The sequence below is a fragment of the Haliaeetus albicilla genome, chromosome 10 (genome assembly GCF_947461875.1).
Source record: "Haliaeetus albicilla chromosome 10, bHalAlb1.1, whole genome shotgun sequence".
Lineage (NCBI taxonomy): Eukaryota > Metazoa > Chordata > Aves > Accipitriformes > Accipitridae > Haliaeetus > Haliaeetus albicilla.
Window position 1 is genome coordinate 39748541 of NC_091492.1, and position 26905 is coordinate 39775445.

Below are 26905 nucleotides of genomic sequence, written 5' to 3' on the forward strand. Positions count from 1 at the left end.
AAACTCTTCCCTGAGACAGAAAGCACATTTCAGCTGAAAATGAGTAATGACGATGATGTTGAAAGAGAAGCTCTTCTTAGAGAGACCTTGAGCGCACAGGGAAGATTCAGCACTAGGGCAGTCCAAGCAACCCCCGCCCGTGAATTACAGCGGTGCCTTTCGGAGCAGTTAACCTAGGGCCTGGGGAAGGCTAACTTCAGGGGAGCGTGGGGTGCGCTGGGTGCCGTGGGAAACCCCGGGCGGGACGAGGCTCGGCGGGGCGGCAGAGTTTCCCCAACATGGAGGCAGGCGCTCGGGGCTGTGCAATTGCCCGTGCCTCCCGCAGCCCCCGGCCCGCGGGTACCGTTTCTCCCAACCGCTCCCGAGGGGAGGGCGTTTTTTGCAGTGGAAGAATTCCCGCTGTACCCCTTCCCTCCCCCACAATGCCGGCGCCTCGCTCTTTTAGTCAGGCTGAGAGTTGATCCTAGTACGGCGGGGGGGTGTGCGGGTGAGAAATGCAATGAAAGACCGGGGGGAGGCCGGTCTGCTCTGCAGCCCCTGGCCCCTCAGGGATCGGCTCTCCTTAGGCGAGGCGAGGAGGTGGGGGCCGCTCTGCGCCTCTGCAGCTCCGGGAAGGTTTGCATTGGACGATTTGTGCCTGGGGAGGAGGGGGGGGAGGTTGCTTGCAGCCCCCCCCTCACGCCCCCCCCCGCCGGCCCCTCCTCCTCCTCCTCCTCTTCTCTCCGGCGGGAGGGGGGGTCTGGGGGGCGAGCTGCAGCCCGGATATTTGGGGGAGGGGGCGAGCGCAGCCCCGCCGCCCCCCCGTGTGCCGCGGGCGGGGGCCTCGCTGCCGGCTCGGCATTGGAGGATCGGTGCTGGGGAAGGGGGAGACCGCAGCCCCCAGCCCCCGCGGGCGGGCGGGGTGGGGGCCGGCCTGCTGGCTCTGGCTGCTCTTGCATTGGCGGATGCGGGGAGGGAGGGGGGCAGGAAGCGGGGGGGCAGGGGGGGAGCCCGAGTGGCTGGAGGGGGGGGTCTCTATGAATAGGGTGGGGGTCTTCTCGGCCGAAGAAGAGAGGAAAGTTTGCGGCGCCGGCGGTGCGGGTGCGGCGAAGCGGGCGGGGCCCGGACCGGAGCCGGAGCCGGCGGCGGCGGCGCTTGGTCGGGGAGCAGCAGCCGGGGGGCCCCCGCTGGATTTTTGTAGGGGGGGTGGTATCGCCCCCTCCTTCTCCTCCCCCCAGGGGTGAAAGTGCAAGAGGAAGTGCAGCCGCTGCCATCTTTCCTCCGCTCCAAACACACAGGGACGGACGGAGCCGGCAGCCCGGAGCCGCAGCCGCCGGAGCCCCCCTCCCTCCCGGCTCGCTGCAGCCGCGCCGCGCACGCCCCTTCCCGCGGCGGCCTCCGCGGCCGCAGCGCCTCGTGGCGGCCGGGCCCGGGCGGAGCTCGCGCGCCGGCGGCCGCGGCGGCCCCGCGCGGCGCGCGCCCCTCCGCCGCCCGAGCCTTTTGTCTCGCCCCCCCCCCCCCTTCCCTCCCTCTGCAATCCCCTCGCGCTGTGCAGGGAGCGCAGCGCGCGCCGCCGCTCGTCGGCCCGGACAGGGGCGGGGAGGAGGAGGAGGAGGCGGCGCGCGCCGCCGGGCGGCCTGAGAGCGCGCGCCCCCTGCGGGCGCCAGCGGGGCGGCGCAGCCCCATGGAGCGGGTGAGCGAGGCCGCCGCCTGCGGCCCCTCGTCGGGCTGCTACACGTACCAGGTGAGCCGGCACAGCGCCGACATGCTGCACAGCCTCAACCAGCAGCGCAAGAACGGCGGCCGCTTCTGCGACGTGCTCCTGCGCGTGGGCGACGAGAGCTTCCCGGCGCACCGGGCGGTGCTGGCCGCCTGCAGCGAGTACTTCGAGTCGGTGTTCAGCGCGCAGCTGGGCGACGGGGCAGGAGGCGGCGGCGGCGGCGGCGGCGCGGAGGGGGGCGCGACGGAGGCGGCGGCGGCGGCAGCAGCAGCAGCGGCCGGCGGGGCCGCGGCGGTGGCCGGCGGGGCCCCCGGGGGCGGGCGGGAGCTGGAGATGCACACCATCAGCTCCAAGGTGTTCGGAGACATCCTGGACTTCGCCTACACGTCGCGCATCGTGGTGCGGCTGGAGAGCTTCCCGGAGCTCATGACGGCCGCCAAGTTCCTGCTGATGCGCTCCGTGATTGACATCTGCCAGGAGGTCATCAAGCAGTCCAATGTGCAGATCCTCGTGCCCCCCGCACGCCCCGACATTATGCTCTTCCGTCCGGGGGCGGCTGACCTCGGCTTCCCTCTTGACATGACCAACGGTGCTGCTTTGGCACCCAATGGCAACGGCATCGCTGGCATGCCCGAAGATGAGGCCACGCGGGCTGCACTCACTGCCGCGCAGTCCTCCCTACCTGTTCTGCAGGGGGTGGACCGCCTGCCCATGGTGGCGGGACCTCTGTCCCCACCGCTGCTGGCCTCGCCTTTCCAGAATGTTGCTGCTAGTGCCCCCACTTTAAGCACCAAGAGGGGCAGAGGGCGTCCCCGTAAGGCCAATCTCTTGGACTCCATGATGTTTGGTACCCCAGGGGGCCTGCGAGAGGCCGGTATCCTGCCTTGTGGCCTCTGTGGGAAAGTGTTTACGGATGCTAATCGTCTTCGTCAGCACGAGGCTCAACATGGGGTGACAAGCTTACAGCTGGGCTACATAGACATCCCACCCCCGAGACTGGGTGAAAATGGTGTCCCGGGTCAGGATGACCCTGACGCCCCCCGAAAAAGAAGCAGGACGAGGAAACAGGTGGCCTGTGAGATCTGTGGCAAGATTTTTCGGGACGTGTACCACCTGAATCGGCACAAGCTGTCGCACTCTGGCGAGAAGCCTTACTCTTGTCCAGTGTGTGGCTTACGGTTCAAGCGGAAAGACAGGATGTCCTATCATGTTCGATCTCACGATGGCTCTGTGGGAAAGCCCTACATCTGCCAGAGCTGTGGAAAAGGCTTCTCCAGGTAAGAGAGTACTTAGAAGGACCGTAGACACAAACGGAGACCTAGGAAGTTGTCTTTCCTACCCCTTGGGAAATGAGAACAATTTGTACTTAGGATAGTTTGGCTGTTCCACGTTATAATGTCTCGAGAAATGAGAACTTCCATCATTTCCACTGGGACGCTATTCTACAGTCTCTTGAAAGGGTTTAAAAGTAATTAAGGCATAGAACTGGGAGTCAGCTGGCTTCTGGGTAACATTCCCAGCTTTGTCCCAGGCCTGGTGTATGCGTGTCCTTGGGCAAATCAGTTAGTCTCTCCCTCAAATGACTCTTCTGTGAAATGGGTATTGAAATAATTACCTACCTCACATAAGTGTCTCGAGACTACTGATTTGTAGGTAGTTTGAAGGTGCTGTTGAAGTGCAAAATATTAATACATCTCAAGATTATTATTTTTCTCGTATCCATTTTAAATTTTCTTTTTCTTAACTTCCCTTCATTTCTCTTAGTTCGTAATGTTTTTTATCACCCAAATGTGAAGGAAGAGGTGAGATTTCAAAGGCTGCAGCATCAAGTATCTTTTAATACATGATCTTTGTGTCCTTTGGGTTTACATCCTTCTGAAGGGGATCCTGTTTCTGCCCTGCAACATACGTAAGATCTGTGCATTTAATGTTGCTGATTTTTTGTTGTCACTGTTTGTGGGAGTTAATTTAATAAGTAGTTTGATACACGTAGTTATGTTAGTGGTATCTTATAGTCTGAGCTAATGAATTTGAAACTTTTTTGGAAGTTTGATGCTCGCTTTGAGACTAGGAGTAGTGGGGGGAGGGGGATGTGTACACTGTGTTACTTTTGCAGCAGCAGTTGGCTTTCTACAGCAGTTGATTTGCTTTTACAGGAGGGAAGGAATCGAGATACGAAAACGAATCAAAAGGCTACTAGGGCTAGAATTGTCCCAGCTATAGAAATGTAGGAATTGTGCCCCCGCTAGCTCTTTCTGATAGAGGGACTTCTTGCTACTGAAATAAATTAAGAAAATGTAGACTTTTTTGGTTTTTTCAAATCAGCGATAATTAGGGGTGCATCTTCATATGGACTGCAGATTTAGTGATGGAAAGTCATGAAATGAAAATTTCCTCTGTGGCTAGAAGTGAAAGTATTTTTCTTACTGCAGCACTACCTGGGATCATCTGACAATTTTTGTTATTTTTATTCACACTTAAAAGTTTTCTGCTGTTGCTGTGTGAAAGGTTTTTGTCAACAACGGAAAGTGAAAGATACCTGTTGAGGTCTCATTTTTCCGAGTAAGTTAATGCGAACAGGGAGGAATGCTGTTATAAAAGTAAACAACAAACGCGTCTACACATCTTTGTAAAATCAAAGTATGAATGCAAAGTAGAGACTTTTTAAGTTTCAGTATTCAGGCATAGGAGCAGCCAAAGGAAGTTGGAAGTGTGATGTCTAATTTTAGTGTCCTTTCCTTCACTCAGTAGCACAGCACATGAGGTGGCTAGGGTTGAGGTACCTAGCAGAAGGACCCCCAACCGGTCTTTCCGGTTACACCGCTCCAGCCCACTAGCTGCTGGAGCATCAGGTTTTAACAGCCTGACTGCAAAGTTCAGTCTATTTTCTGTCTGCAGTGCGTGAATTCCATCCCGCGCCCTCTCATTGGCGCAGCTGGAAAGTTGGGGGAGGAGAGGGTGGAGAACTTGTTTCCAAGCAGTTTTGGCCTCATACAATGAAAAGCTTTCTTCCCACTAGGAGAGAAACTCCCACCAGGAAAATCTGCAGCTATTCAGTCCTCTCTTCTTCAAAGTAGGCTTTACTGATTGTGAAGATTGGTCTAACTTTTTTTTCAGTAATAATTTGCTCTTCCATTGCACCTTCTAGTTGGGACCTTCAGAGCACTTTATTTGTATTAATGCAGTCTCCCCACCAAGTTGTGAGTTAGGACAGTATTTTTTCATCTTGCTGGTGGAAAATGTGTCACAGCAACAGAGTTTAGAGTCAGTCTTTTTGCACAGAGGTGCTTAAAGTTGGCTGCTTACATCCGTGCTTGGGACATAAACCAAAAGGGTCTGGTTTTCAAATATTCAGCAACTGTAAATCAAAGTGCCCTGATTGTCAAGATCTAAATAGGATTTTGGAAGGGGACATGCAGGCTTGAAAATTGTGGCTTGTGTTTTCTGTGATCATTCAGTCATAATTCCTGAGAAAATGCTAACCTTTTTAGTAAGTTGCAGAGGGTACTTATCAAGGTAGAGTCCCAGTTGTTGGTGATCTGGTTCTTGGAAAGTTAAATATCGCTACGTTTGTAATAGATCCATCACTGGGATCGTATCTTTTTTTTTTTTTTTTTTTTTGGTTAAAATTGTAAGTTTATTTTTAGTATTTGTTTTAAGTGTGCTTCTGTGTATTTTCTTTTAAGGCCAGACCACTTGAATGGACACATCAAACAGGTGCATACCTCAGAGAGACCTCACAAGTGTCAGGTAGGAGCTGGAGGGGTTTAGACTGATGTATGGGTAATCTTTGGCATTGCATTGATGTGTGCAGACAATTATGAAGTATCAGTAAAAATACCATGTGTGTGTGAATTGGGATAAATGATTGTAAATAACAGCGTTCAACAGTGATAGCTGCTTTACATCCCTCCTGTCCCCCAGCCCCTTGTGTCATCTACAGCTTTGGTCCTCCTGCCTCCCTCCCCTTCTACCAGATGTTCTTCCCTGCTGCTCTGTCCCAGTCTCACCCTGGATCCCTTACCCAGCCACCTTGTCCCTTACCCAGCCACCTTGTCCCTAGGCTTAGAGTCAATGTCACTGATGATTCCCTCCATTCCCCCCCCCTTTTTTGATTGCAGTTGTTGCCAAACAGGAGGCTCCAATGCTGACTTTTTTTTTTTTTTTTAAGAATAATTTCAAATAAAATTGGTAAATTATCATAACTTGCCAAGATGCTCTCTTTTTTTTTTATCACATAGCCTTCAGAACATTGCACTGAGCAAAATTGGAAGCTTTTTTTTATCCTGGGGAGAATATAAATAACAGCATCACAGTATCCTTTGTAATACAATGTCATAATGTTGTATGTAGTTTTTTTACAGTTAATAAATTATTAGGGTTTGAAAGCTCAAATCAAGAAAGTTATTTTGTAATTCATTTGTAGAGGGATTTAAAAGGTGCCTGGAAGTAAGGGTAATTAAAACCAAAGTTGAGAATCAGCTTCTGCTGTCACCCGCTGCCTTCACATAGTTGTTGGGCAAACTTCTAAAACATTTGTTGGGCTAGCAGTCTCCATGCTTGGTCTCTGAAGAAAGATTTATTTAATTATTTATCTAAAGAAAGTTGGAGCAAGATAATTTTCATTTTCTTTGACGACAGTGAAGGTTAGAGGATTTTTTTTTTCTTCTAAAATTTTTTAACCACATTTTATGAACCTAGTCCTACATGACTGCTGCCTCCTGATCTGTGTTTTTTTTCCCATCTCTTGACACCCCTCTCCTATGTTTCCTCCAAATTGTTGAGAGTTTTGAAACATTTTGCAGCTTTTAATAATCCAGTGAACAGTTTTTCAGACATATAGAGCAATCTAAAGGTTTCTGTTGACCTCCATATGATCTGTGGAAGCCCAGCACCTTTGAAAATCAGGCCATAGAGCCTTCACATTGATTTAACCGCATATCCTATATAAAGCCTTAGATTGGCTTAAGCTTCTTAAGATGATTTAGGGATTATAGATTTATATAAATTGCAAAATTCCACTCATAAAAAGACTTCACAATTTGGGGATAGCAAGGGGTCTGTGTGGATGAACTGAAGATGACTACAGATTTTTTCCATAGGCGTGTATTTGTGTGCAAGTACGAAAATGAATGTTTAGGTCCCAACATAAACAGAAACTCCTCATTCGTTTGCCAGTTGATATCAAGGTTATTGAACGAACACCATTTATGAATAACGTTGATAGACATGAATTGTCCTTTGCCAGCTGATGCCTGATAACTTTTGTATAGTTTTCTGATTGATTTAAGAGTATTAAATATAAACTCCGTAAGTGTGAATCAGAGGATACACTAAGAGCTAGAAAGTAAAGAAATACAGAAGCTAAGATTGTACAGCCAAGCTCAACTCCGTCTCCTTGCACACGTGTATTTTGTGATAGCAATTTCTAAGAACAGTGTTTCTCATTGTGTGTTCTCTAAAGTGCCATAATACTGTATGCACTGTTCATTTCAGTTAAAAGGTATAGGCTAGAGGTTACAAGCATCAGGACAGAGTTGAGGTTGTCATTCAGGCTTGGTTTGTCCTTGATTTTTGACTGCTTAACCCCGCAAAGTTAATTTTTCATTAATCTTAAGGTGTAGAAAATTTGTTAAAGAGCTGTTTTGTGTCTTTGCAAAAAATACTTCATAATATCCTGTCAGATTTAGAAAGTCTTCTTAAATATGCACAGATCTGATATACATGGTACAAACCACAGAAGGGGAGCTATCATGCTGAAAATTTGTTTCAAATCTGAAAGCTGATGTATAAACCGATGACGTTCTCCTTGTGATTATCTCATAACCAGTTACACTTCTGTTCCATGATGTGTATCTAAACACAGAATCTGGCCACTAAGAAGGAAAATAGCTTAATACTGGCATGCTATTTCCCCATTTTCCATTCTCTTTTTCCATTGATTTTGTTTGGCAAATTAGCTCTCCATGAGAGTAGCCTGAACAGCATTGAGCATCCTTTTTGAATCTGTTGAGTTCCCATTGAAAATTCCTCTTATTGTCATGCTTTGTTTATGTTTACTGCAAAAGAGAAGTACTCTGTCGGTAAACAGAAAAGCTTTCCAGAATCCTCTATTGTAATGGCATTCTTGGAAGTTGTGCTCTGTTATGATTTAAACAAAATCCACTGGCCGTTTACCTGAGCCCTCGTGTATGTTTGCAAACCAGTGGATATCTAATGTTTTGTTGATGTGGCATCGTGGTATATTTTGGACTACCAAAACAAAAGCATGAAGGTGTCAACCCAGCTTCAGAATAAATAAAATGAAACTATGAGAAGCAGGACAATTTTAAGCTGAACATCACTGCAACAGCTAGTTTTCAGTGCTCAGCATGTAATCCTGCACTCATCCCCCTAAAATAATGGCTGTGCTTCACAGATCTTTGAAAAACTATCCTAAGTTCCAACACCTGTAGCACCTGATGCCAGACAAAGACCTGATTCCAGCTTTTTCATTACTGTTAAAATAGACTCAGAATAGAGAAGGCTTCCACAGAGCCAGGGCAGCTGAGAAATCGGATCCAAGAAGTTGCTTTGGTGCCCAGGCAAGACACCAAATGGCACTCTGGATCTTCTGCCTTGGACTGTTGCACTGGTGATTTTATATTTATTTATTTATTTTTTAAAACTGACAGTTTAGTTCTGGATGTAGGAGAAGGGGTAAGTCAGTTTTCTGGCCATAATGGGATAGCTCAGTTTGCTGACTTGTCGTATGGGAAGGGGTAAAGCTGGGTTGTCAGCTTTTGAGTGTGAATGGTATGAAAGTTAGACTGCAGTTTGGGAGAAAATGGTGATCTGAAAATTTGTGGACACAAACGAACAAGGGGAGAAAACAGAAGTTTGCTCCTTCTCAGAGACAAGAGACAGGTTGTTCTTCTGTCAATTTAAATTTAAAAAAGAGAAAAATACAGGTTAAATTAAAGCACAACTTTTGACAAAAAAAAAAAAAGATCTATTTATTTAAGTAAACCTAAAATTGGCGTCCCAAGTCCAGTGCTTTTCCCATTGATTTCAATGCAGAATGAGTTTCTTCCTGTCCTAATTTCTCTTACTTCCTGCCTATTAGCAGGAAAATGGCAGCCACCATGGAATAAGCTCAGAGACATCCACATCCATAGAAAAGTTGAAACTTCAAGAGGTATTTCTTAAACAATGTTTTTTTAAACTTTATATATATATTCTTTTTGATCTATTTATATACCTGTGCAATGTTTGATAGGAAAGCACTGGAGAGTTTTCTTCTATGATTAACAATTAATGATAAATACTTAGCACTCATTTAGCACTTCACATCTTTTGTAAAATAAAACTTTTTTTTTTTTTGCTCTATACCTTTTATAAATATTAACTATTTGAATATTAACTTTGGGGTTTTCTTTAAACCTAGTCCTGTCTCCCATTGTTATGATTCAGCTAAACTGGTTCTTGCTTTCTCCACTGGACTTAATTTTTTTTTTTTTAAGCTTCTTCGCAGATATATTTACTATATAGCTTATCCAAAGGTTAACTTTGCACAGCTCAGCAGCAAGAGTGAGAAATCAAACACAGAAATTATTATATTGCCTTTCCCTAAGCTTTCAACTTGATAACTTCAATATGGGACAGATACGGCTTTACTTCTGGCATCCCTGTATTTATGTGATTTGTCTCTGGTCTGCTTCATCAACTAATGCACTCCCAATGCTTTTGTATGGACACTTACTGTGGCTCAGGATTTTTAGACTTACTGATGATGATCTCTTGGCTGTCATCTTTGATTGTCTAGTTATATATCTTTAGCTGATATCCAACAGATTGGTTAGTATCAGTGCTGGAATCCTGCCTTAAGTGAGTGTTTACCTCTAAGAACATTTTAGTAAGTGAAAGCTGCACCTGTTTTGCTCAGTGCTGTGTATTGAGATTTCAAATGAAATCTTTCGTGTTCAAGAATTTGCCTCTTTATCTTCATTACTTTTAATTTATGAATCTTTGGTGAGCTTAGTTAAACTGTGTATCGCAGAAATCCAGATAATTTTGCTGTTGTCTTTTTAAGTTCATTAAGTCCTGATCCTCTGGGGTGCTAAGTCTTACGCTTGCTGCAGAGTAGCCTCAGCTCTATGGGAGTTTACCATACTCAAGCAACTCATAGGATCGAATGGGTGTAAAGCCTGTTGAAATTGATAGGTACTTTTCAGCTGCCTTCAATGTTTTTTCAATTAAGCTCTTGATTAACTAAATTATATAATATTATATGGTTTATCCTCTTCTGCATTACCAATTTCACTTATTTGAAGTTATAATTTTGGAATTTTACTAGGATTGCTACTTTAACAAGTCTATCACTATTGAAACAGTTGTTTAATTACACACTGATACTTGAAAAGACAGAATATATCCAGTTCCCAAGTCACCTAATAGCCTCATATTATCTCTTGGGGGTTCTGGTTACACATCTTAAAACTGCGTTATTTTATATAAAGGTGGTATAAACGAAACACTGTACATTCTTGAATGTCACTGTTGCCCGCTTGGTCTGGTCATTCTAACGTATGTTTGCTTTTGTTTTTCTTCTCATAATTGTGAGCTGTGGTTTCAGACTATATCTTTAATAACTTGTACAGCGGATTGCTGGTGATTTATTTTCCTACACATGTTAGAGACAGAGCAAGCCTTTCAGAACTGGCAGGCTGTTGTAATAGGCTATATACATAGTCTGCATGCCTGCCAATTGCTATGATTATAAAAATGAGAGGGAGCCTTCGCTCATCATATGTATTATGTCTGGGAAGTGGGCAAGTAGAATCATTATCTTATGCCAAATCAAGCTTGTTTCATGGTAGTAAGTGGAATATGATACCTTGATCAGGGGTAAGTTATAAACAGATTACAGTGTCATGTAGTTATTTTGATACCTGCTCAGTTCTGAGGCTTCACTTCCACAATTTGTCTGCACTGCTACTGTGGATACCAGGATGGCTCTTTTACTGTCTTTTGTCATATTCTCATCCCAGCCAGTTCTCTGATGCTTTGTTTGTATGTCTTCGTGCTCCAAAGGGATTCTGCCTACTGAAGTTACATTGATCAGATCAAAGAGTAAAATTTAGGAAGATGACAAGAGAGGACATTTTGAGTGGTCTAAAGTGATTGATGGCTCAGTGAAATGGCAGAACTTACTGTAAATGGAACGAAGTGGTTTGTGCTATTTCTTTTGTTAAATATTACTTGAAGTTTTAGTATCTCCATCCTCAGAGGAGCTAAGGCCTTACAACTCTACCTTGATTTAAGTTTTACTGTCTGTAGTACATTAGAGCTGTTTTCTTGCTTTCTTAATTCTTTCAAGTAGTAATATCACATCTTGTACACTGTGTTGGTGATGTGAATTTTTTATTTGTGGGAAAATGGCTTGTGCATCATGTCATTTGTGTGTTTGCACAGGATCTAAGGTATTTACTCTAAAGAATACTAAATATATTCGACAATATCAGTGCTTTTAGCAGTTGATGAGTCACATGGTTCTCATTATACCTGCAGACTTGTAATGCTTCCTTTGCCACTCGTGACCGACTGCGCTCACACCTAGCATGTCATGAAGACAAAGTTCCATGCCAGGTGTGTGGGAAGTATTTGCGAGCAGCATATATGGCAGATCATTTGAAGAAACATAGTGAAGGACCAAGCAATTTCTGCACTATCTGTAACCGAGGTAATGAGGAAACTATTTTTTTATTTCAGTGGGACGGGACAACACTTGAGGGAAGTTGTAAGGCTATGTGACTGTCTGCAACAGGAGGAGGTTATACCATGTATGTATGTATTATTGAATACTTAACCCTGAAACTGTTGGAGCTGTAGGTCTGGCCTTTTTACATGGCTTATAGTTCCTGAAGAAACTCAGTTTAAACCTGAAGCAAATTGTTTCTAGACAGTTTTAAGAATTTTATTTGCTGAATAGCCAGATCCCTATAAAATAACCATGATATGTTGCCTTGCTACTATTCACCATACCCCTTTTTTTTTCCTATACCTGGTTAGACTTGAGTCCTTGTGATCAGTTTGGAACACGAATCTTTGAAATAAACACCAAGTTGAAAATTATATACTGTACATAAAAAAATCTACATTAAGTTATCAGTCTTGCTTAACCTCCTGGTGCAGCAGTAGAGTCAAGCTGCTTCTCCCTCTTAACACAAGAAATTCCTTTGTATTAAGGTACATTTCTAACACAAATTTTGTAAAGAGCGCTAGAAATGTGCTTTACCTTTATTTATTTATTAATTATTTACAAATACAGCTTTTCATAGAATCATAGAATATCTTGAGTTGGAAGGGACTGGTAAAGATCATTGAGATCAACTCCCTGCAGGACTACCTAAAACTAAACCATGTGACTAAGAGCTTTTGAAGCTTTTCCATCTGTTTGTGGTACTCTTCAATTGGAGAGAGTTGTAAATTTAGACTTCGTTTGATGTAAGGCAAGCTGGAAAAATAATTTGGACTTATTGGTGTCTTTTTGGGTTTTTTTGAATGATTAATACACAACTTCAAAATATATTCTTGGTTCACACAGGCATACATACCTAGAAGTGCAGGAAGGCATTGCTGCTGTGTTTTGGGATCTTTTTCTTTTCTGATGAGCCTTTTTTTTTATGCCAAGTCTTCCCTTTTCCAATTTAAGGGAAGTGAAATCATTTGAGAGAATAAAGCAGTTCTGTATTTAATGTGAGGACTGTACAGGGAGCTTTTGCATAACTAGGAGTTGATGTGTAATGAGAGACATTAAATTGCAAGGGAGGTATTTCCAGTGGTTGAACAGTCTGTTAGGTCCTGAAAGTGATGTTAACAGTTTGAGTGGAAAAGGCACGTGGGTTGAAAATCTTCAGATTCTGAAGCTCCAGGTAGATAGTACAAAATGAAGCTTGGCCTTCTTTTCAGCTGAAAGCCTATCTTCTGAAAAACTGCTTAAGCTTGCCCTGATTCTTTTTGTGGTAACATGGAAGACGCTATCCAAGATCCAGGTGCTATCCTGCTCTCCTTCAGTTAAACATGGTGCCAAAGAGATACTCGTATGGGTTGGGAGGAATTGTCTTGTTTCCAAGATTTGTAAGCATGCGATTCAACTTAATTACCACTGGATGTCACTGCAGCTCTTTCGAAATTCAGCCAGCCTGACAAAGACATCTGGCATTCAAACAATGAAATGACTGAATGGTTTATTCACATTTTACAGGTTTAAATGTACAGTGGAAATATAAATAAAATATATACTCCTCTGTAGAAGGATAGGGAACCTGTGATGCAGCAAACTTTAAGCAACTACTTTCTTCTTCCAGTTTGTGTATTTCAGATGTGTTGTCAGAATTTAGTCTGCTGTGAATTTCAGTTTACATCAGCACTTAGAAAACGTAATTAATCTGGTGAATTATTCTTAAATAGCTACCCAGTGTTAAAATTCATAGGAAAGGGAAGTTACAGACTAGATTTTTCAAACAACTGTGTTAAGAACTCATTGTTATATGCTGTGAATTTTTATTACAGATTTATGATCCATGACAGCAGAATTTTTAATCCAAAGTGTTCTAGAATCAAATTATAATGCTCGTTGTTTTAAATAGGTATCTTCTAGATTGTAGAGTCTGGCAAGATGAAGTATAGTGGAAAATTTCTGGATTAGAAACATCTATTCGATAGGCATTGGCGTAGTCAGAAGCTATGCGCCATCCCCCTGACTGCGATTGTGCCGTGGCTATGGTGCTTGTGCAATGGGATTTTGTTTTATTCTTCCCTCAGCTAACGTCCTCATGTATTTTTTAATTGGAACTTAGCTGGTTCTGGATATAGTAATTGTCAAGCTCTGGATATAGTAATTGTCAAGCAAGAATGCTCAACCTGCTTGTAGAGAGAATTTTGGATGTTGGCCCACAAAAAAAAGTGGATAAAAAGGTGACTCTTACACAGCTGAACATATCCTAGTGTTAAAGACAGAGCTTAGAATCCCTCAATTTATCCCATCAAACTGAGGGCTTTTTCTGTGGAACTTAATCAAGTGTCTCATGTTCTTTTAAAGGTTTAATGGGTTTAGGAGATGGGGAACTCAGTACCTGAGTGAAAGCAGTAGCCACTGGTTTGCCATGTCATGCATCTACCCATTTGCTGATTTTATTTATTTTTTTATTTATTTTACAAAATGGCAGTATAAGGTCCAAAAATTACCATCTGTAGTTTGATGTTTTTTCCAGGTTAGTTTCTTACTTAGGGTCTTTATGCTTAGAACAGTTATGGAAGCAATTAAATTTTGTAAAATCAGGGAAGCTGTGCAATGGGGGGGGGTGTGTCTGATATGTTCTGTGGGTTTTTTGTTTGTTTTTTTTTTAAGAATTCATCTAAAATGTACTTATGAAAACTGATCCTCAATCCTCACTTTTTAAGACAAATTCTCTTTAATCAGTTTAAATAAAAAAGACCTGGTCCTGATTTGTTGTTACATAATCTTCTATTACCATCCTCAGGAACTTTATTAAGTTGTATGGACTTTTTCAAAGAACTTAAGAGGTTAATATCTTTGGCAAGTCTAGAACTGGTACCTTGTAGTAACATGTGCAACTCAGAAGATTCATTTTCTGTTTCAGACACATATGCATTTTTGTTTCACAGGAATCAGATGAGTTAGGAGAAGGGTAAATATTCCAATCACGAGTTAGATAGAATTTTTTTTACAATAAGATGAATTCTTGTATATTTCATGGTGGATACAGAGTTGATTAAAGCAAGACACGTTTGCCGGATGTTTCAGCTAAATCCAAATTAGAATTTTTGAAAAAGGAGCATCCTGCAATTATTTCTATAGTCCATCTCTTTATAGATGTTATCTAAAACATCAAGGGATAGGTTCCATTTCTATTAAAGCAGATCGTTTCCTCTCTATGCATGTTTTTGATGCTGGTTCCTCTGGTATGAAGAAATAATCTGCTCTGCAAAGCTGAGAGATGCGTATGTGTAAAGCAATAAATACATTCCTTCTTTGAAAAATACTGCCACTTTATCCTCTGCATTAGCCTGACTTTGTTTTTAAAGAGATTTTTAAAAGTAAAGGATTATTGTCTATGAATCCCCCATCTTCTTAGGACAGGCATTCATAATTAAGGTCTAGTGGAAAAAAAAAAAAAAAAGGCTGGTGCTAAGTGCTTCAGAAAAAAATTAGGATAAAAACAACAACAAAAAAATCTCACTTTAAACAGTTTCCTATGAAGCTGTTGGCATTCTTACTGCTTTGATGGAAGTTGATGACTCACATGTTCATCTGCCAAGTGCATAAAGAGGAGCTAACACTTTGCAGGCAGTTTTCATTATATAAAACAATGTACACTACAAATAGAACTGCGGAGTTCAGAAAAAATATTGTATAGCAGAGATTACAACTTCAGATTTTCCTGTGTCAGTTGTAGGATAGAAAAACACTGAATACCTATTGATAATGCTTTTTAATGGTTGGCATTGAGTTTTTAATGCATTGCTACATAAAGAGGCTCATCTCAGCATGCATGTGGTTATTAGACACATGTATGAAATAAGGGAAGTACCTTGTAGGTGGAAGTATCACTGTTGTATGTGTACATTTTGTCCTTTTCTCTACCAGTCAAACACTGGTTCTTTCCATGTCTACAGTGAATTTTTGGTATTTAGAAGAATATATTTTCTTGTGACCCAGTGAGATATTCAGTACAGCATTTTGCGCCTGAGGGTAGGTCTTGCATTATTTTGGAGGATAATATCATTACATTAATTCCCTGGATGACTTAGCCTAGGTGATTCTGCTCCATTGTGTTTTGAGGGTCAGATGTTCTTGGTTTCTTCAGCTGTGATGTATCTACTTTTCTGTACTTTTACCTTCAACTCAGGAGTCTACAGTAACTCTCTCTTGTTCATCCTCAGCAACCTGCCCTTTTTCCCTTTCAGCATGTTGCTGTGGAGTTTTGTCTTGCTCTGAAGGTCCTGTATATATAGTTCTTAATAACCCTTGAATACTCTTTGATCCTGGCTTCTAAGAAAAGTCTGGGTAGAGGGATATTTTGTTGGGTAGGCACAGGGAATTCTAGTGTAAAGCCACATTCATTATTAAATTCAGCACCTGAAACTAACAGCTGCTGTCAGAAAATCCACCCCAAATATGTATGCCAGTATTGATTTTGCATCCTTCCTACTATATTATTATATATCATCAAATGTAAATGCAGTTATATCACTATAAAAATGGCTTTACAGTAGTACATCTATTCATATTTGAAGTGAAGCATTGGTATGAAAGTTCTCTTGCAAGGGCTTGTGCTGTAAATGCTGTATTGGTTAAAAAAAAAATCTAGGTCTTGGGTTTTCTCTATCCAGAAAGGGAACCTGGAACTCTGTGTCCATGATGGTGAAACTTGTGTTGTGTTCTCAGTTGTTAAAGGAAAATGTTTCTAACATGAAAGTGCCATAATATTCTGTTCAAAATATAACAGAAAATTAAGATGGTTGTTCATAGGCTTACCTGTGTAGGAAGTCTTTAAAAACTCTATCCTCATTGTGCCTCATATGTGGTCCAAATGTACTAGTACTAATTGCAAATCTTATTAAAATTGAATTTAAAAACATTCCAAAGTATATGTGAGATAATTTACTGCATTAAAGGAAGAGGCCGTATTTGTGAGACTTCAAAAACAATTTTTAAAAGCACATGCACAAATGTAAAAAACTGTTTTATCAGTTGTTTGAAATACATGGTTTTAATTTCAGTGGTTTAGGCTTACAGATCAGAGCTAATAGAAATAATGAAATTTCATTTTTAACTTTTTTTTTTAAGTGCAGACAAAATATGAGTTTCGGTATGTTTTTTAAAACTCAGGATGAGCTGAATGGAGGAAATGTTTTTAAAAAATTACTATAGAACAAAATTGTATGCCTTAAAAACTCAGTAGTTTTAGCTTTCTGCCTTCTAGGAGTCACTATAAATGCTAGAAAGCTAAGGGGAAAGCACACTAAATACTAAACAGCATTCCTTCAAATCTTAACAGCATAAAATAAACTAATTTGAACTATCTTCCAAAGTATGGTCAGATGATGAAGGCATTTTTAATTAAAATAAACAAACCAGCACAAAAATGGTGAAGAGACATGGGTGCCTTTTTGTATCATGTCTCTTCTGCCTTTTTTTCCAGAAGGTTTCATGTCATCTGCTAGGTTTGCTTACATAGGATTTGTTTCTCAAGGAGGCTGTTCTTTCATCATGACTTCCACAAAGCAAATGAAGTCTAATGAAAGGTATGCATTACATTCATTGCCTGATTATGTCTAGGAATCCTACTTGAGCATATGTTGTAGGTAACCAGAAATCAAGCTAGTATAATGGCAACTTCGTAATAGGGATTAGGAACAAGAGAAAGATTAAAAGAACGGGGAAGGCAGATGTGTGTCTTTGCTGGTGGCAGGATCTCATCTCCTTTTATCTTGTTTAGGTTTCTCCTCTGCCTCCTACTTAAAGGTCCATGTTAAAACCCACCACGGTGTTCCCCTTCCCCAGGTCTCCAGGCACCAGGAGTCCATCCCGAATGGGGGAGCAGCGTTCCACTGCGTCAGGACCTATGGCATCAAAGGCAAGCGACTCGCTGCTCTGCATCTTGCTGCTCTGTGCAGAACTTTGTGTTGTGGGATGTTGGGCTGGGCATGAGAAAGGGGAGGGAGTAAGGACAGGGAGAAATACTGGAGAGAAGCTTAGGGAGATGCAGAGAAATTACATAGCATCACATAGTATGTAATATCTGTCCTTGGAATAGCTGATTTAACAAGTCTGGGGGAAGGAGATGGACACGTAAGGGTACGTGAATTTTTGGCAGCTTCTTTGATTTTAGAGGTTGAAAAAGCCATGTTAGTTCATCTTGACCATCTTCCTAGGAGCAGTCAGTATTTGAATTTTGCCTGAGGGATGCAGATCCTTGGCAATTCCTTAGTCCCACTATACTCGAATCTCGCGTCAGTCAAATGGGAGCTGCAGAATGCAGTTCATAAAGATTCTTGAGCAGTGAAAGCAATATTCATCCTCAGGTTGATGAGGAGCCATGCAACTATCTGTAGTTAAACTTACACTTTTTAATGCTGTTGTTGGGGAGGAGAGGTAGAGTGTAGAGGGTGATAATAGTACTGTCACTTCTTTTGGGTTTTTAACCTGCATTTAACTTCTGGGGAAAAAAAAGAAAAAAGATATTTTTGTAAGAGTAGCTAAAGAGTATTTAACTTCTGAATTGTAAACCTGTTGCTAGTCTATGTAGAATAGCTTGCTTTTTGCTTCCTGGTTTGAGCTGTCAGTATTCCTGGTGAAGCTGAAACATCAGAAATTTCTTCAAAACCATGGTTGTCCCAAAAAGTTACGGTTTTTTTTCTTGCCCAGGAGAACACAGGAGGCTGGGTTAAACAAAGTCTGTGCCAGTGGAAAGCTAAGTTGTGTAATTTTTTTCTGTTGAAGTCCTGATAGAGTTACTACAGAAGCACTTTGGTTTTGGGTGGTGTGCTGACTTAACAAGAGATTTACTCCAGCTCAGTGGTGTATTGATTTCATGCATATCCTGTTTGGTTTGTAATGCCGAGTCCAGAGCAAATCTGTCTTTTGGGTTGTGCCAAGTGGTTCTTTGGTCTTTTAGAGTTAATAGTAGATACAGCTTATTTGTATTCAGAGACTTGTTTAGGGAGTATGTCTGGGTTTCCCACGCTCATTCATATGAGCTGAGCAAAAAGTGTGGACAAACTTTCTTGGCATACTGCCAGAGGAGAATGGGGAACACTCCAAACATACCAATGGCTTTGCCAGGATATGTATCCAAATGACTTAAAACAGCGTCCCTAACTTCTCTCCTGTTTCACACTACAATATTTAAAGATGGAACAATTTTAGATTATGAAGTTCACTTTTAACAGCATTGCACTTAACTTGTAAAAAAAGAGTTCCTCAAGACTAAATGGAATTGCACTTCTTAAATTGCAGTAGCTCACTGCTGTTTTGCTGAGTATTTCCGGGTTTCTTCACATCTTGCTGCAGCCTGTTATACTTCATTCGGTTTCTAGGCTCTCCCCAAAGTATCAACAATATTTCAGAAGTGTGGGTGCGAATTGTACAGTTAAAAACTCATAATTATGTCCATCCTTTTGTAGGGCATGAGGTGTAAACGTTGTGAGACATCTTTGGGATTCAAAAAAGTATTATATAAACCAGAGACCCATTATGGTTGCATCAGTATCATGACAAATCTATAATAAAAACCTGGATGTTGCTCTAATAGCAGCCCGGTGGTTTGCAAAGAGGACCTATGGTCAAGGGCTTTAGAATATGAGGGATTGCGATGTTAAGTGTGTATCATTCTGTCATGACAGGCATTAATGAAATCAAGTGGTAACCAATATAATCTATTCTAATGCATGTTAAATACTTCTTGGGGGAGATAAGATTCTGAAAACTTCTCTCTTTTCTTTTTCCCGTAGAAGGCCAGAAATGTTCACATTCGGACCCGATTGAGAGTTCTGATTCATACGGAGACCTCTCTGACACCAGTGACCTCAAGACTCCTGAGAAACAGAGCACCAATGGGTCCTTCTCGTGTGACATGGCAGTCAGCAAAAACAAAATGGAGACGGAAGGAGAGAAGAAGTACCCTTGCCCTGAATGTGGCAGCTTTTTCAGATCGAAGTCTTATCTGAACAAACACATACAGAAAGTTCACGTCAGGGCCCTTGGTGGCCCATTGGGGGACCTCGGTCCTGCTCTAGGATCCCCCTTTTCACCCCAACAGAACATGTCTCTCCTGGAGTCATTTGGGTTTCAGATCGTCCAGTCAGCATTTGCATCATCCCTAGTGGATCCAGAGGTCGACCAGCAACCAATGGGGCCAGAGGGGAAATGAGATCAGTTTGATCTTAACAAAGCAAAGCAGCAGTCTGGCGATAATGATAAGATGCTGTGAATGAAAGAGGAAATAATGAAATTTGGTTCTATAGCTGAGAATTTTTTATTCATTTTAGCTTCCCTCTTTGTCTCATGCCCTACCCCACCTTTAAACCTTCACTGGGGAGAGGGAGAAAATGCTTCTTAGCTGATAAATTACAGAAGATGGTGACCTTGAATAGGAGACATGACCTAAAACACCAAATGGAGCTTTAGAGGCTGCTGCTGGTGTTTCGTTATGATCTTCTAAAATAAACAAAAGTTGCCAGCACCGATCTGAGAATTAGACAGTCGTAGTGACCGAGGCACCTGGGGAGCTACAGCTACAGGGAGCTATGCTTTTGTTCTCTCTCTATTCCCCACCTTCCCTAACCTGCCCCAGAAAAACAGTAAGTTTTAAAACCAGACCCATTATTGACCCATTATTGAATATAACATTAAGTAAAATGCCCCGTGGTACCTAGCAGGTTACAATGCAGTTGTCCTTTTAAAAACAGAAAAATTTAAAGAAGGTGAGAGAATTTGAACCCCTTCTGCCATTTGTGAGGCTGTGAGTGCTGCAGCAGGACTGAACTGCTGAGAAAAATCACCATTCAGAACAGGTTGTTTTTGTTACTTTTAACCATTGAACTTGCTGTCAGGTTTTTAATTCTTTATTATTATTATTTTAGGACCTGTTGTAGTGAATTGCTACTGAAAAGCCAGTCTAAGGCGATACACAGAGCACTCTTAAAGCAGCAGTCACATTAGGGTTAGTATTAATTTTTCTTTTTTTAGATGTACCATAATTAATAACTTGGCTAGTTGATTGTTTTAAGTCTATGAAAGAAATAGTTTTATGAAAAAAAAAAAAAAAGAAAAAAAAAAGGAAGGAAAAATACCATTGCAGTCGGGTTGACTGGTGCTCATTTTTCTTGTGGGGACCTAGGGTATAAACACGATCAGCTATCGGGTTAACACTATGTACCACTGACTTGTTTAGTGTGAATAAACCCAGGGGTTCACAGAGTGATTTTGATTTAATTGGATTGGACTCTATTAAAGAAGTTAGTATGTTACTTTGCATCCCCTCGTTTTGTCTGGTTTTTGAGCAATTTAGCCACCTGTCCAAAAGGTGCGCAAATGAGAACCAGTAAATAAGACATTAATCCCACTCTACACTGTACTGTATTCTTAGTGAGCTGGGCTTTTTGGCTACAGTCATGCTTTCCTGATCTGCCTCTGGTCAGGTTTGCAAAAGCCAGTCTTACTCCTTTCTTTTGCAAAGAAGAAGGGTTTCTACTATAAGAGATGGGAATTGCAAACATCATATCTATGAAAAAGAATTGATTACAAAATGCAAAGAAGCTGGGCTCTAGGCTGTTGGAGGTTCCATTTTAATCTGAAAATACTACTTGTGCAGAAATAGTGTCCTTTCCTGACCCTCCCTTTTATCCCATGTAACTTGTCAAGATCTTATGTACCAAATCCAGGTATAAATGTTGTTTAACACAGGGTTAGGAGTTAGGAATACTCTGAGTTATAATTATGGTTCTGCTGTTGATGCTCAAGGTCACATAGGACAGCTCCCTGAATTTATTCCTTAATTTCCCATCTGTGAAGAGTTTTCTCTACGTCACAATTGCTGTGAGGGTTAATGAGCAAAGGTTTACGCAGTGATTTGGTAAACTAAGTTGCTACATGTACTGAATGTTTCTAGAAAGGCCACTCTGAAGAGCCCAAGTCCCACACCAAACTTGCATTCTATAAAACAATAGCTGTTTCCATCATTAATACAGTGCTGGAGCAGGATAGATCACCTCAGACCAGGACCGACATCCTCTGCAGGAGATCTGTCTGTATTAAATGTGAACATAGCCACAAACTGCTGTTGCGCCACAACTTGTGTTGCCCTGGTGCTCCTAATCCAAACCCTGCAGCTAATGCATAACTGAAATAAGACACATTCCTGTTTTGTTTTTATGTTAGAATTCTAGAGCCTTTTGTAAGTATATGGGTTTTGGAATGACATTCTAAATTCTACAGACTTAGAAGCCCCAGCTTCTCTTTTGTAAGAAGCTACTTTTTTGTACTTACTCTGGAGTATTATAAACCAAGGATGAATAATCAATGGCTTTCTCTTTATAGCACCAGCACTTTCTAAATTGAGAGCATGTTGCAGTGGACTTGATGTTTTGCTATTAATCTGTGTTGGGAGACTGAAGGACATGTTCTTCTCCATTCATCTTCCCCCAGAATCCCTGGAATAGGTATGAGTCTCATTTAAAAGGGGAAAACAAACAAACAAGCCCACCTTCAAACTAGAAGCTTCATGGAATTGCTATTGCTGTACTGGTAAGCTTAGTTGACAAGTAGAAACAGGACATTTTGGAAAGGTAACAAAACATTTTAAAATACCTTGCAAATCTAGACCATGCTGAAACAACCTTGTAAACTGCCAAGCAAATCAAGATAGAGCAGGCTTTCCAGTCAGCATAACAATTCATTGGGATTAGCAAATGCAACTGCAGTCACTGATTTATTAATAGCTTGTATTTAAACTACCAGGAAAATTTCTGTTGATTTGAGGCTGTATTCTGAAAGATAGAAGAAGTTTGTGTCCCTGATGTTCCTATACACACTCGAAGAGGGTGCACTAGTCATAAAATTCAACTCCCAAAAGCCAAGTCCAGAATATAGGATATTTTCATCCTACATTTAGCTCCACTGACTTCAGTGTTACTAGTGGGTTGAATTTTGGCCGTGTGTATCAGAATTTAATTTTGAGCACTACAGAATTTGACCTGATGAAACAAATGAAAAGCCTTGAACTAAAAAGGAAGCCTTCTAAAACACTAACTGTGCATTTTGCTTGTCAAAGAAAATGCTTACTAAGTTGTCATGAATACATTGAATGAAAGCTACTTACTTCTCAGTCTAGTGGACAGGGAAACAAATTGGGCAGGAAGCTAACAATCCTGAAATGACAGTTCTAAATCATCCTAGTGTAAATGGGAGAGATTTGCACCAACACAAGAGACTGGTGCAGACTAGTGCCAGCAGGAGGTTGGGCATATCTTTAACACTGGTGTGTTTTCAGAGCTTTTTGCTTCTTTGGGGGCATATTGTTCCGTTGTGGATAGTAATTTAATGTACGTGCAAATTCTTTATATTCTGTACTTTGGGAAATGTCTCCTTCTATTAGAACAGAAGACAGATCCAAACAGAAAACTCAGCCTTCTAAGTTCAGGGCTCAAAGGGAAGTACTTAACATGCTCTGACCTGCAACCTCACTTGTTTCTATTACATTTTTAATTGGCATATCAGTGTATAGATGATAGTCCTCATTGTGGGCCAGCCCTCCTTTCCTTATCATCTTCTTTGGTGGGACTACAGTCCAATGTTTGTGCACTTTTCTGCCAAGAAGGGAACTTCAGTTCATACAAATTTAGATAATCAGAGTTGTAGTCTTTCTTTGTATTATAGGAGTCCCTAAACCTCTCAGCTGAGGCTCAGACCCTTGTGTATTAGGTATCATGAAAATGTCTTCAACCATTTATAATCTAAACATTAAAGATAGACAAGGAATAGATGCTTATAGGTGAATGAGTGAAATAAAGATGAAGGACTAAAAACCACTTGCATGCATGCTTAAGTGTTGTGTTGAATGTAGGGGCACAGACTTATCAGGCGTCTTTTGTTGCCTGAATTTATCTTTTTGTACTGTTAATCCACAACAAATGCAAGGTAAAGCAATTTAATGTGAATTTATTCCATACGGAGTTAAATTAAGTGACATTACCTTGCACTTGCAATGTGTTAGATGTGTGCAAACAGACTTACTAGTGTGGGTCACCTGATGTATGGTAATGTGCTGCGTGTGAGCTCTCAATCTTAAGTGATTTGCCCATGATGACGTGGGAAATTGATAGCAGAACCAGAAATTGAACACAGATTTTTCCTTCTCTCAATCCAGTGCCTTAACTGTAGTAGGGCAAAGTATTATATGTCGGGGGGGGGGGTGGTGGTGACTGTTTTGTTTGTTTTTTAAAGCCTAGGACTATAAGATGGTGTGGAGTTGGTCTTCCTACCAATCTTTTGAATAATTGCAAATGCCCAGTCACAATTTTAGACCTGTTTGAGTGCCAGTGACTTAGGGAATATTTGTTATTTCCCACGTATTCCCTGAAATTATTGTTCCTCCCTCAACTGCTGTCAGCAGTAAGGAATGACTTGAATAGAAGAGCTGTGTAACTGAATGTCTATCTAACTCAACTAATTGAATTGATAGTATGAAAGCTAACCTAGATTTTGTAGGCTCTGTTGTAACTTTAGTGTCTTGTTTTTTCACTAAATCTTTGTTCCTAGAAATCAGTATCTGAACTTATGTCTTGAGTCTGGAGTGGGGTACCACTTTCAGCTTTAATTTTTTTTTAAGGTGCTTGCTTGAGGAAGTAGATGCCAAAGTAAACTTCAAAGGAACTCCAGACTTCAGTGTTGGAAGATTGAACGGAGAGCAAGAGCTCTCTTTGGGTTTCATGAGAGATAAATGGACAAAGTAAAAAAACAGCTACCAAAATTTTACATAATGAAACAGGAAAGGCTTTTCTTTATCACCCACAAAAATAATCAGATATTTTCAATTGTTCAGCGTGGCAGAAACTCTGAGAGCAAGTGCCAAACAAAACCATGGAATGTGTTGGCTTTTTCAGCATTATGAATATACCTTAACAGCATTATGAATATTTTAATGTAAATTAAGCCAGCTTTGTACCATTCACCTTTTGCCTGGGCACAGTACCTGAGTTTTAATTGAATAGAACATTAGCTCACAGTGAATCTCTGAGCTTATACTCTCAGTTCCACCCCAAGAGACAAAACAAAAGAGCAAAGAGGGAAAAAAGCCAATAGGAAAACTTAAAAGGGAAAACAGATTCTGGAAGATTCCCATGTCTCCTGAGAGAGTCCCATTTTTATATCCTGAACATCCTTCTCAAAACAAGATCCTTCAGCTGTTGTGAATGAGGCTTTGGGAACAAATTTGGCTTTCAGCCCAACCTGCTGCTCCCTGTCCCTGTAAGAAGGTTCTGTGTTTTGGAGCACTGAGCCTGGGACCAGGAGGGAGGCAGTGCTCTTGGGCTGCAGCCTGAGACCACATTTACTGTTGCAGAGTCAGCGGCAGCAACATTGGCATAATGTCATACTGCCTACTTCCATGGCACCTTCACCCTCCACACATTCCTATGCCAGTATGATACCTACTCGGATGTGTACAGCTCTGCAAATAACTGTGTTGTCTATAAAACAAACCAGAGAACCGTTTGGCTAAAAAGAAAAAAAAACAGCTTAAAAGTAGTTATGTGGCATAACTGCAGAGTGGTGCAGAACAGGAGCAGGAACACTGGCTGTAAGGGCTTGTGGTGATGGCTGGAATGGTTAAAGCATGTTAGTGAAAAACCACAGTTGTTTGCTCTGTGGTAGTGGATAATGACTGCTTGTTTGTAAAGAATTAATATCTTGTGTCATCTCTAGTCTCTTCCTGTGTTTTGTTCCCATCTATAAAATGAGATGATGATAACCCTTGGGTAAGAATGTTTCAAGATTTGATTGACATGCCAAGTTGTGCTGCAGAATTGTGCTGCTGAACTCTGCTACAAATGTTTGGCCTCACTGACTTCAGGTGTAATGCAAAGTTAAAGAAACATTTGGCCACATTTTTCCTGAAAGGTGAAATATTTAAATTAATTTAAAGACTGCATGGCACTATTGATCTGCTCTCAGGGTTTATGTGAATGAAGCTTTTCCTGAGTGGCCTCTCTACTTGTACTGCAATTTTGGAGACCTGGAAGTGCTCTGATCTGAGATGTGCTGAAGGAAGGAGGTAACTGGTGTCTCACTGATGTGCCAGTGACTCCCTCCCAGTTCCTGGGTTCCATGTGGACCATGGGGTCACTTCATACAGCCACTGGCAGCCATAAATGCTCTTGAGTTTCCTTCAGTCACGTAGTGAGTTTGGGTAAGTGCTTTTATAATAAATCAGTCTCATGCTTGCTAATAGCTTTTTGGCTGCTGTGTCCACAAACTGGTGCCTTCTCCAGGCAATTTTTACATGCCCTCTGCAAAGTTGTCAGACTGACTGCTGGCTCTTAAGGAATCAACCAAGCCTTGCTCTTGGGCTCAGAATTTCTCTTCAGTACTGTTGTAATCTGAAAGTTTGCTGCAATTAGTGCAAATATACAGTGTAAGACAGAAAATAAAAGGCTGTTCTCAGATGTCCTGTAGAGTGAACAACTGAAACACAAGTGTGGGATAAGCCAGGAAAATTGGTATTTTTCCCTGGCTGCACGCCATATGGAAGAGACAGTGCCTTGGAAGGGAAGGAGCAGAAAAGTTTGCCATTGGCTCTGATGAATCCCAATCCTGCTTCTACTGAAGTTGTTGGGAATCCTCCCATTGTCTTCAGTGTGAGCAAGAAAGGATCTTAGGTGAGGATGGATGACTCTTTCCCTACTTGAATGAAGTCTCTTGCCTATTTATGGGCCTGCTTCTATTGAAACCGAGCCTGTTTTAGCCTTTTTGGGTTCTTAGGGACCTGTTTGTATAAAGCAACTTACCTACCTATCTTTTTTTTTTTTCTATTGTGTGTACTTTTTGTATGTTCTGTTGGAAGGTGAAGCCTCTGTAGAAGGGGATACAAAAACTGATTTTTAAATAGTAATAAACCAAAAGAGAATTAAACTCTGCAGGCTGCATGCATTCATTTCCTGGAGACGGAGAGTAGAGACCATGAGTGCACAGAGAGACAGCCTGTATTTCTCATATCTTGAAATCTTCCTCTTTTCAGAGATAGTTCCTGCCTTTGCACATCTCTGCAGCTGAATACGAAAACCCATAGTGTGGTGGGCAGGTTGCAACATTGTGTATCAGGATGGCCTTATTTTGACTAGGAAATCCTTTCTCTGGCTGTGCGATGAGATTTCTTACTTTCTTTTAGCATAAGTGGATGGAGTAATGACATATCTATGTGAAATTCAGTATTGTCCTCATTGAATACCTGGAAGGCAGTGAAAATAAAAATGAGGCAGGATATATAAATATATTTTTGCAGTGCTTCTGGCCTGCCTACCTCAGGTGCTAGGTCATTAGTCAAATGCACTGTGTTCTAACTCAACACCGTTATATTCTAAAGAAGTAGGTGAAGTATGAGGTGAAACTTCAGTAAGCCTTTGTTCCTTCCTGGTCTTTTT

General features: G+C 41.7%; 1 protein-coding gene across 9 annotated transcripts; it reads left to right on the top strand.

Moving 5' to 3' along the window:
* Nucleotides 1-1035: 1035 nt before the first annotated feature.
* PATZ1 (POZ/BTB and AT hook containing zinc finger 1) lies at nucleotides 1036-26396 on the top strand. Of its 9 annotated transcripts, XR_011326680.1 has the most exons (8): nucleotides 1040-2976; nucleotides 5386-5449; nucleotides 8805-8876; nucleotides 11249-11420; nucleotides 17206-17343; nucleotides 19220-20430; nucleotides 21807-21928; nucleotides 24097-26396. XR_011326680.1 is itself a non-coding variant. In XM_069795210.1 (6 exons), exons 1-6 carry the CDS (start codon nucleotides 1664-1666, stop codon nucleotides 19251-19253), a joined length of 1728 nt encoding a protein of 575 aa, XP_069651311.1. In that variant the 5' UTR covers nucleotides 1036-1663; the 3' UTR covers nucleotides 19254-19480. The 9 variants fall into 9 exon arrangements, 7 of the variants coding, with proteins under 7 accessions (XP_069651311.1, XP_069651312.1, XP_069651309.1 ...); XR_011326679.1 differs by having other exon boundaries at nucleotides 21807-26396; XM_069795210.1 differs by lacking the exons at nucleotides 21807-21928; nucleotides 24097-26396 and having other exon boundaries at nucleotides 1036-2976; nucleotides 17271-17343; nucleotides 19220-19480.
* The last annotated feature ends 509 nt before the right edge of the window (nucleotides 26397-26905 follow it).

Bases quoted from the DNA above. Each gene is read 5' to 3' on its own strand.
- PATZ1 (XM_069795206.1), top strand. From the start codon at position 1,664: ATGGAGCGGGTGAGCGAGGCCGCCGCCTGCGGCCCCTCGTCGGGCTGC. The intron at 2,977-5,385 runs GTAAGAGAGTAC...TTTTCTTTTAAG, and splicing joins TGTGGAAAAGGCTTCTCCAG to GCCAGACCACTTGAATGGAC. The intron at 8,877-11,248 runs GTATTTCTTAAA...TTATACCTGCAG, and splicing joins AAAAGTTGAAACTTCAAGAG to ACTTGTAATGCTTCCTTTGC.